This window comes from Pleuronectes platessa, chromosome 21, assembly GCF_947347685.1.
Source record: "Pleuronectes platessa chromosome 21, fPlePla1.1, whole genome shotgun sequence".
NCBI lineage: Eukaryota > Metazoa > Chordata > Actinopteri > Pleuronectiformes > Pleuronectidae > Pleuronectes > Pleuronectes platessa.
In genome coordinates, this window is record NC_070646.1 from 15,760,088 (window position 1) to 15,769,854 (window position 9,767).

At 41.1% G+C, this 9,767-nt stretch overlaps 1 protein-coding gene across 2 annotated transcripts in view; it reads left to right on the forward strand.

Moving 5' to 3' along the window:
* radil2b (Ras association and DIL domains 2b) overlaps window positions 1–9,440 on the forward strand; it is a 28,466-nt gene extending 19,026 nt beyond the window's left edge. The window contains exons 12-18 of one of the 2 annotated variants that reach the window (XM_053414424.1): window positions 241–413; window positions 2,115–2,259; window positions 2,374–2,552; window positions 6,150–6,495; window positions 6,581–6,795; window positions 7,473–7,612; window positions 7,720–9,440. In XM_053414424.1, the coding sequence (XP_053270399.1) occupies window positions 241–413; window positions 2,115–2,259; window positions 2,374–2,552; window positions 6,150–6,495; window positions 6,581–6,795; window positions 7,473–7,612; window positions 7,720–7,813 (1,292 nt within the window). In that variant the 3' untranslated portion in view covers window positions 7,814–9,440. The remainder of the gene's footprint in view (window positions 1–240; window positions 414–2,114; window positions 2,260–2,373; window positions 2,553–6,149; window positions 6,496–6,580; window positions 6,796–7,472; window positions 7,613–7,719) is intronic. The other variant, XM_053414425.1, reaches the window with a different exon arrangement.
* Window positions 9,441–9,767: the final 327 nt, after the last annotated feature.

Consider the following 9,767-nt stretch of genomic DNA (forward strand, 5'->3'; position numbering starts at 1 on the left):
TTTTGTATGTGGGACTCACTTAAATATAACAATTTATAATAAATTCATTAATGACTTCACTGCGTTTAGTGACGCAAAGGTTTCCTGGAATAATAGAAATCTCTAATGCAGAAGCAACGTGACATAACACAGCATTCATTTGCAACATTTACAACAAAACATCATCCTGTCAGGGTCAGAAATAAAGTAAATGAATGTTTGACTAGTTTTGAAGATGACTTTGTCCTTATTTGTACACAGGCTCAGAACCGGGTTTCTACCAGTGGTCCAGAGGTGTGCAAATGCGGGCCAATCTTGACTTGCTCCTGGACTGGGCCCATGCAGTTGGACAGGGAGAACTGGCCTTGGATCACACAAACACACTCTTGTCAGCTATCAATCTTCTTGCCACACCGAGAAAGAATTTACTGCAGGTGTGCACACACATACACACACACACACACACGCAGGTCTCCTCCTCTCCGAAACATACAAGCTCTGTTACATTAAAAGATAGATAGATAGATAGATAGATGGATACTTTATTAATCCCGTGGGAAATTTAGGTCATCCAGTAGCTTATACACTTAACCAACATACATACATAAAACACATATACATAGGTAGAACATAGCAGATACAGGTACATGAATGGGTCTGACCCTATGGTACAGAATGCAATGAGGTGATTATGTCAGTGTCTAGAATGAAAGTGTTCTTGTGCTGCTGGAGTGGATAGTCCAAACAGATATGTAAATATAAAAACAACAAAATATATATATATATATATATATAAATATATAAGAATATGTAAGTGGTAAAAGGTAAAAGTCTGTGCATGGGGCTAGTATGGCCAGTAAAGGGATGAACAGTGATTGTCCTCAATGAAAAGTCATTGTTTCCCCCATTGTGTATAACAGACACATGATGTATCTGTTGGACAGTCCGCCGAGCTGCTGCTAATGTTTACACAGCTTGGTTAACCTAAGAACCTAAGATCTAGATGTCTAGAATACAAGTCATTAAAAGCAACCAACAAAGTGTCGGATCAAATGGATTACTGCAAGAGAGAGTTGCTTCAAATGTTCTGGTCCTGATGTACCGGAGACATGCGATCTTAAGAAGCCCTGCAGTCCAAGGCTTTCAAGAAGCAACCTTCTAACTGCCACTTCTGTGAGTCTGATCTATCTGATCCCTGCTCGAGCTTTTCTCACTACAAGATCCCAGGTTACTTTTGAGATAACAACCAAAGATAATCAAGGAAAACATTAAAAGATCCAGGGAGCATACACTGCTTCAGGGATCAACGTGTTGGAGCACAGCTACCCAGAAATGAAAAGGAGCTCGCCTGCTGAAGTAGCCTACATGGAAGCAGTCTGAAGTAGCTTGTCAAGCATATCATGGGATGATAACGTTCTTTGGCAATGACCAGTCCAATGGTCACGAAGACGCAATGACCTGTCACCTCAAAGTGAAGAAGCTGAACTCCACCTGGTGACTTAAGTGCTCTCTGATAGGACCGTGTAGTGGAAACTGAATCCAGAATCAACAAAATCAACACAACACATGATATGCCAATGCTGTAGCCTTCATCGAGCTGCTGGGCAATGCTAGGCCTGCTGCAAAAATGTAGCCTCATTGTGTCGAAGCGACTGTGGCAACTTTCATTTTGTTGCATGTTTCAGAGAGATGTATTAGGTCTCGCATCCATGTCGTTATCCACAGTACCTCCGTTACGAAACTTTAAGACAGCAAACAGGGGAAGCAATAAAAGGTTCAAAACAAAAAAATGTAATCTCAGAGGGGGTGGCCCCCCGTATTAACAATACACCACTGTTGCACAGTTAAAAAGTGAAGCCTCAGTTAAAGTGCAGAGTCCATAGAAGGTGGATGTGGTCTACTGGGAACAAGGCTGGCTTTACAGTCTTACAGTCCAGTCCAGTTTATTGTTCAGGAGAACATCCAGGTACTTATAAAGAGTAACTATTCCAATGTCCATTCCCTGGGTGTTCACCAGGGTCGGTGGTGGAGTGTGTGCGCAATGCGAAAAAATACAACCAACCAATTTCTTTGGTATTCCCTATGGTGATCTGGTGTGTATGCGTGGGTGTGTGTGTGTGTATGTGGATATTTAGACATCTTGGATATCCTTGCGGTCTCACTACCCTACCCTGAGTCCAGCCCAGCTGAGCCATCTACTGAGTCTATACAGCCAAGGGCCTTCCTGCAGACACAAGTGGATTCCATCAGTGCAGGATGAAGCAGCAGTACTTCAAACTGGTGAGTGATGATCAAACTGGTGGCCTGGTAATTCTGCGTCAGTGTCCAATAGTAATCATGGATATGAAAATCATGTCATTTAAGTAGAATGTAACATGTCCTTTCCTTCCTCAGCTGATATCCTTGAAAGTTTTGACACCCATCATCCTCTGGAGCTGCCTTGCGGGGGTTACCAGTTCCAACTAAGAAGGGCAGTAACAGATTTAGACCTAAGTGAACAGCTGGACAGGCTCAAAGGGTTTATTTCCTTACTCCCTAAACCACAGTCTACTGAAGTTACTCTAGAGCATCAGGTAAAAAAATGAAATTCATGCTTTTATATTTTAAAATAATATAATATATAAGTATGCAAACTAAACAATATAAATAGCGCTGTGAGAAAAAAGAGAGTGAAAGAGAGCTGGGAGCCTGACAGTAAGGATAATAATAAAACTGTTCTCAAGGAAATAATTCCTGTTATGATATCTGTACTCCTGCAGGGGTTTGTCAAGAGGTTATAGAACATGAAATGGAAATATATGTTGAGCTTAAAAATGGACTCATGTGTTTGACAACCTACAAAAACGAGAAGCCTGCGGGAGCGGAGCTGTCTCCTTCATTATCATATCATCACGTACAGTGCCTTGCATAAGTATTCACCCCCCTTGGACTTTTTCCCATTATGTACTGTTACTAACTGGAATTCAAATAGACTTAAATAAACTTTTTCCCGTTTGATCAACAAAACATGCATAGTACTTTGGAGGTGCAAAATAAATTTTATTGTGACACAAACAATAATGAGAACAAAAAAGTTGACATCTGTTGGGTGCATAAGTATTCACCCCCCTGTGTCAATACTTGGTAGAACCCCCTTTCGCTGCAATTACAGCTGCAAGTCTTTTGGGGTATGTCTCTACCAGCTTTGCACATCTAGAGATGGAAAGGTTTGTCCATTCTTCTTGGCAAAAAAGATGAAGCTCAGTCAGATTGGATGGAGACCGTCTGTGAACCTCAATCTTCAAGTCTTGCCATAGATTCTCTATTGGATTGAGGTCTGGGCTTTGACTGGGCCATTTTAAGACATTAACATTCTTTAATCCAAACCATTCCTTTGTAGCTCTGGCTGTATGTTTAGGGTCATTGTCCTGCTGGAAGATGAACCTCCGCCCCAGTCTCAAGTCTTTTGCAGACTACATCAGATTTTCTTCAAGGATTTCCCTGTATTTGGCTCCATCCATCTTTCCCTCTATTCTGACCAGTTTCCCTGTACCTGCTGAAGAGAAGCATCCCCACAGCATGATGCTACCACCACCATGTTTCACTGTTGGGATGGTGTGCTCAGGGTGATGGGCAGTGTTGGGTTTTCGCCACACATAGCGTTTTGCATTGAGGCCAAAAAGTTCAATTTTGGTCTCATCTGACCAGAGCACCTTCTTCCACATGTTTGCTGTGTCTCCCACATGGCTTCTGGCAAACTCCAAACGGGATTTTTTATGGATCCCTTTCAACAATGGCTTTCTTCTTGCCACTCTTCCATAAAGGCCAGATTTGTGGAGTAGACGACTAATAGTTGTCCTGTGGACAGATTCTCCCACCTCAGCTGTGGATCTCTGCAACTCCTCCAGAGTAACCATGGGCCTCCTGGTTGCTTCTCTGATTAATTTTCTCCTTGTCCGACTCTTCAGTTTGGGTGGACGGCCTCCTCTTGGTAGGTTTGCGGTTGTGCCATATTCTTTCCATTTTCTTATGATGGATTTTATGGTGCTCAGAGAGATGTTCAAAGCTCTGGATATTGTTTTATAACCTAACCCTGCTTCATATTTCTCCACAACTTTATCCCTGACTTGTTTGGTGAGCTCCTTGGTCTTCATGATGCTGTTTGTTCAGTAATGATCTCCAACAAACTCTGAGTCCGTCACAGAACAGGTGTATTTATACTGAGATTAAATTGCAGACAGGTGGATCCTATTGACTAATTATGTGACTTGCAAATGTGACTTGTGAATGCAATTGGTCGCACCAGATCTTTGTTAGGGGTTTCACAGTAAAGGGGGTGAATACATATGCACTCAACACTTTTCAGATTTTTATTTGTAAATAATTGTGAAATCCATGTAATATTTCCCCCCACTTCCAAATGATGCACTATTTTGTGTTGGTCCATTACATAAACTCACGATGAAATAAATTTCAATCTGTGGTTATACCATGACAAAATGTAGAAAAGTCCAAAGGGGGTGAATACTTATGCAAGGCACTGTATGTACTGTATTCAGCAAACATAATAAATGTGATAACTTCAAATGCATGCCCACTGCCTCATGGAACGGCTGCAGCTCACAGGTGTTCCCATCGTGTCTGATGCAGCATTATAGACAGATTCTAGACAAATTACACTTTTGCATTTACACAACCTAGATGGTTAATGACTAGAATCAGTCAGACACGGATGTACTGTTATCTCTGTACCACTGGAGTGACTGACTGTTGCCCGCTTGGGGGACGTTACATAACAGTGTGTGGTAGCTGCAGCCGCCAGCTCGATCTAGAAACAACCTCTGGTGGTCTTTCGACTACCTCACAGATGTTAACGTGGGTCTTTGCTCTGTCTTAATTTAATCAACTTCTTTGGCTTAGCTGTCTGGGGAGATTCAGCACTTAGCATTTTGAGCTTTTCCATTGGCTAACTGTACTTGTTAAGTTCTGAAACAGTAGTGGTGGTGTTTTTTATCTGAGGCCACATTTTCATGTCTAGTTTGAGATGTAACACGTGGTGTTACTTCTTTTATTATTTTTTTATAATCACTCCAAGAAAGGGTTAAGTGTACAATAGCATATACCGTTAAAGACCATTTAGAAACCTCTGTCCTGCTCCCGCAGCCCCTTCACATGTGGAATTAGTATGACTTACCCTACCATTCACATGACCGGCCTGAGTTATTATTTCAGTCAGCCAAAGCTGTTATTGACGTACGCACTGCTGAATGCAAAAGATGCAGCAGGCTAAGAAATGTATTATTGTGGCGCATTCCTAACTTCATATCTACTAAGCCATTCTAACCAATACTTTTTATACCCAATTCATACCTTATTATGTATGGTACGTGTGGTCAGAGAGTAGGGACACTTTACTGGGTAGATTGTGTGGAGAGCATCACTTCTGCAACTTCAGTTTCATTGAGGGCCCAAAGGAAGGCATTGAGAGCTAGCTACTCTTCGACAGAGGCCGCAAATTGCGGTTAACCATGATGGGCATACGGCTGCACATGTGCTGCAAAGGCACCCAGGCACTCTTCTTCTTGACGGTGATGGCTGGCCTACTCCGGTTGGTGAACGGTTGCTGCCCAAATCTTTTTTGCAGTTCTGTGGTCAGGGCGTGGATGTCTTGCTGCTCTATTGGGGTGAGGTCAGGCAGCACCTGTAAAGTCTTTCCTTCCAACGCCAGGGTCAGGGTGGCAGCATCTTCATTGACCCAGCTGCTATGCCATGTGGTTAGTTTAACTAAGGAGTAGCACGGCTTTTACGATGTTACCCCTGCTGGTGATTTAGGTGCAGCAGTAGGGTGTCACAGGCTTGGTGCGATTATATGTGGTTTAGTTTCATTATCAGGAGCAGCAGTGTTGCATTCCATTACGGTGGATCAAAATTTAGCAGTTGGCAGCAGTGTGTGGATAGCAACAGTCCTCCCACACACTAGAGGGATAACAAGTCACAGTTCATCAGACTACGGATGTCTGCCCAGAAACAGGTGCTGTTTTATGATAATGCTAAGTATTGCAAGAGGGGAATCTGCAAGTCAACTCAAAACCACCTTATCCACAATGTCAAACTAATTCATACTAATATGTCCATTGTTAAGTGTGTTTTTCTAATTTATCCCTCTTGTTTGGATGCCATTTATCACCCAGAGAGGTATAGTTCAGAACCTCCCATTCCCATCTGCTACCTCTGATGCCTCACCTCCATCACCCCCATCACCATCCTCTCCTCTCTGCACCCACTACCTGGATGAGTTCAGTTCATGTGGCGCCTTCCTTTTGTCACAGAAGCTAAGAAATCTGGAGCAGCAAATCCGAGAGACAAAGATGACAAGTGAGATGAGGAGGTCAGCCCTGGACCCCTCCTGTCTCCTTACCCCACCCAAAACCCCCCTCATAGACATTGTTAGTTTGGTAAAGGAAGGCCAGGATAAATGGACAAAGGCCGACAATGAGACACTTCCCTGGACATACGATGTAGATGCACCTGACAAAGGTATAGTAAGGTATAGAAAGACATTATAAGGCTGTCATGTGCTGGAAAATGAACTGAATATCTGTCCTATTTTGCTCTCACTTAGGTGGATTAGTATTTGAATGTCTGGCTGCATTGAAGGTAGACCGTTTGAAGACAGACTGCCCCAATATGAAAATAATTATGGAACTAAAGGAGGAGGAGGAGCAGCAGGAGAAGGAAGAAGAGGAAAGCCATTATAATGACAATAATGGGGAGGTGTTCAGCTTGGAACTGGAAAGAGGTGAAATAGGACTTGGCCTTGCTCTGGTTGACACAAGGGTGAGTGAGGGATAAGTAAATGAGTGAATTACTATGAAATGTAATTCACATTGCCATAGTTACATTTGACCACAGTTGTTGATGGTGCCGATGAATATGTGAAGCAGTTCTGTAGCCACATTATATGACAGCAGTGGGAGTACAGGGACTTTTCTTGGATCTTGAGCAGTCTTGAGGACTTGTAGTATTTATTGACAGTATTTACTGACTGAAGTGAGCACTCGTCATGCTTCACTCCTATAGTGCCTACTTCCAGCTGATTGAACACGGATGAAACACATTAGGTACAGGTGCAGACGATCACAAGGGCGGGAAACAGGACAAAGGCAGGACATAGTCAATAAACAAAACACAAGCAAAATGTCCACTAAGAAAAGTGTCAAGCCAAAACTTCAAAGAGTCCAAAGTCATGACACGTATTTATTCAAAGAAAACAACTATCATTGTATATGATTTGTTCTTTGTGTTGCCACTAATTGACAAATGTTACCATAAATGTTAGCAAGCTAATACACTTAGTTGAGATGATTAAGGCACATCATTAGCATTTTAGCACTGTCATTGCGAGCATAACAGCAGGCTAATGTATTTAACTCAAAGTGGGTTGACACTTGTGGGAGTGTAGCAGTCAACTACAAACATTTTTACATTAGGAACATTTTGACCTGATCCTCCAGGAAACATCCTTGAGGGTGAAAGGCATCTTCATCCGCTCAGTGGTTCCAGACTCTCCTGCAGCCCGATGTAAGAAGCTGCTACCAGGAGACAGGATCCTGGCTGTAAATGGAGTCAGTCTGCTTGGGCTGGACCACAAGAGGTAAGGATAAAGTCCAGATCTGAACAAACATATATTTAAACATGAAATGAAGATATCACTATCTTAAATATGTATATGCTTATTTTTCTCTGTTTTGTGTCTGTCAGTGGAAAAGACCTGATCCAGTTATCGGGGGACAAACTGAGATTATTGGTGACCAGATGTGGTTGGATGGCTGAGGCTATTAACACCGGATGCTGACTGCATTTTTCACACCATGAAATTACCTTCATCCTGCTTGACCAGATTTCCGCTTCTCAACTGAGATTAATAACTACAGTTAGGGGACAAATTTAAGAAAAATCTGCATTGAGAACGTTAAAATGTTCTTCCATCACAAGCCTCTATAATAGCTTTGTTGGTTTACATTATAGATGCTCCAAGCTTTTCAAAATACATATTGTCTAGTGTCTAGTACATAAAAAATCCATACATACAAGGCTGGACTGGCCATCTGGCATACCAGGGCACTTTCCTGGTGTGTCGACGTGCCTAATGGGCTGAGGCAGTTGTCTTTATTTTGTTGTCTTATTGGCCCATCATTTTGTATTTAATTGATACAGCTCTAAACTGATCACCACCTAATTGGGAGTTAGTTTTGCATTGCAGGGGAATAGCGAGGGTAAACTGGGAAACGAACTGAGGCCCTTGTCCATGGGATCTTTTTTTGGGGTGAATATTTTATTTTTCCAAATATTTTCACAATGCAAGAGAACATGCAGAGCATACAGAGCACACTACATTAAACATTACAGAAATTTAAATAACAAAATAAAAAAATACACACATAGATGAAATAAAACTGTCCATGGGATCTTTAACTCCCACCTCCCCCCGACTTTGCATCTCAGAGGAGCCTTGGGACATGGAATCGGAGTGGGCCAGGTTCAAAGCCTCCATTGTGTATGTGGGTACCAGGAGCTCTCAGTTTAGTTGGGAGTACTGCAGGAATATAGGCTGTTGTTAAAAGCAATGTTATCCTCGTGTAACCAAACTACACTGTATTCATTGATTGTCTGTCTGTTGTTGTAATGCACTCATTGCTTGCTGTAAAAAACAAATTGCTCCATAGGGACATGGACAGGATTTTGAGGCATAGCCAGGGGGAGGAATGTGTCTGGTCAGCAGATTTTTGTAATTCACTGAGAATCAGCTGTTAAAATTTGATCTGAAATAATCACCAGTTTAATAAAGAAAAAGGTTAAGAAATCCCAACTGACATTTTATCAGACAATAAAAAAGTGTAGGAGGAGGGGGTATAGGGAACAGGTTTACGTTCTCAACATTATTAGTTCTCAAATGTTAAACCATTGACCTCATAGGCTAAACTGGGGTAGAAGTAATTCATGTTTAAAGGACCATTGTGAAGGTTTTATTGAGATTAATTGGCTTAATATATACAGCTATACAGTGGATCATATAGTTTATAGCAGATCCACCACCACTGAGTGAGATACATGACCTCTGATAGAGTAAGCCTGAATGCAAGAACTCCTCTACACTAACGAATTTAGTAGCCTTCTTATTTGATGGCAGATAAAGTTTAACAACAACAAAGCAGAATACAGTTGTAAAAAGCGCTTCTCAATCTCATCAGGAAAGTGGATCATTTGCTGGAAGAAAATTTCAGAAACTGTCTAAAGAAGCCTTGTCGAAAGCATAATGTAAATTATCCAAATCCATCTCATCCAAATGTTCAACTTTCAATTTCATTGCTATCAATTTATATTGTTCATTTATTCCGTCTTGCCTTATCCCTGAATTATCATCCTTGTAAATATTCCATTACTATTAGATATTAGTCAATAAATATCATTTTGTTTTTGCATTGTGTGTATTTTTAACATAGAGAATGAAGATCGTCATCATTTCAGACTGATAATTAATTACATATATAAATTCGCTCCAATTGGAGCTTGTGACCTGTTTCCAGAACAAGTGCAAAATCATAATAATGCTACAACAATGAAGATAACTCATCTTCGCAGCCCTAATGTTATATTTACATTTCAACTTAAAAAGGTCAAAACTCTGATCTGTTTTTATTTTTCATTATTTTTTATCACAATATTAAAATCACATCATTCACTAGGATGCTGTTGAATAAACACTTTAACAGACAGAATAATTTTGGTTTTATCACATCAAACAGACA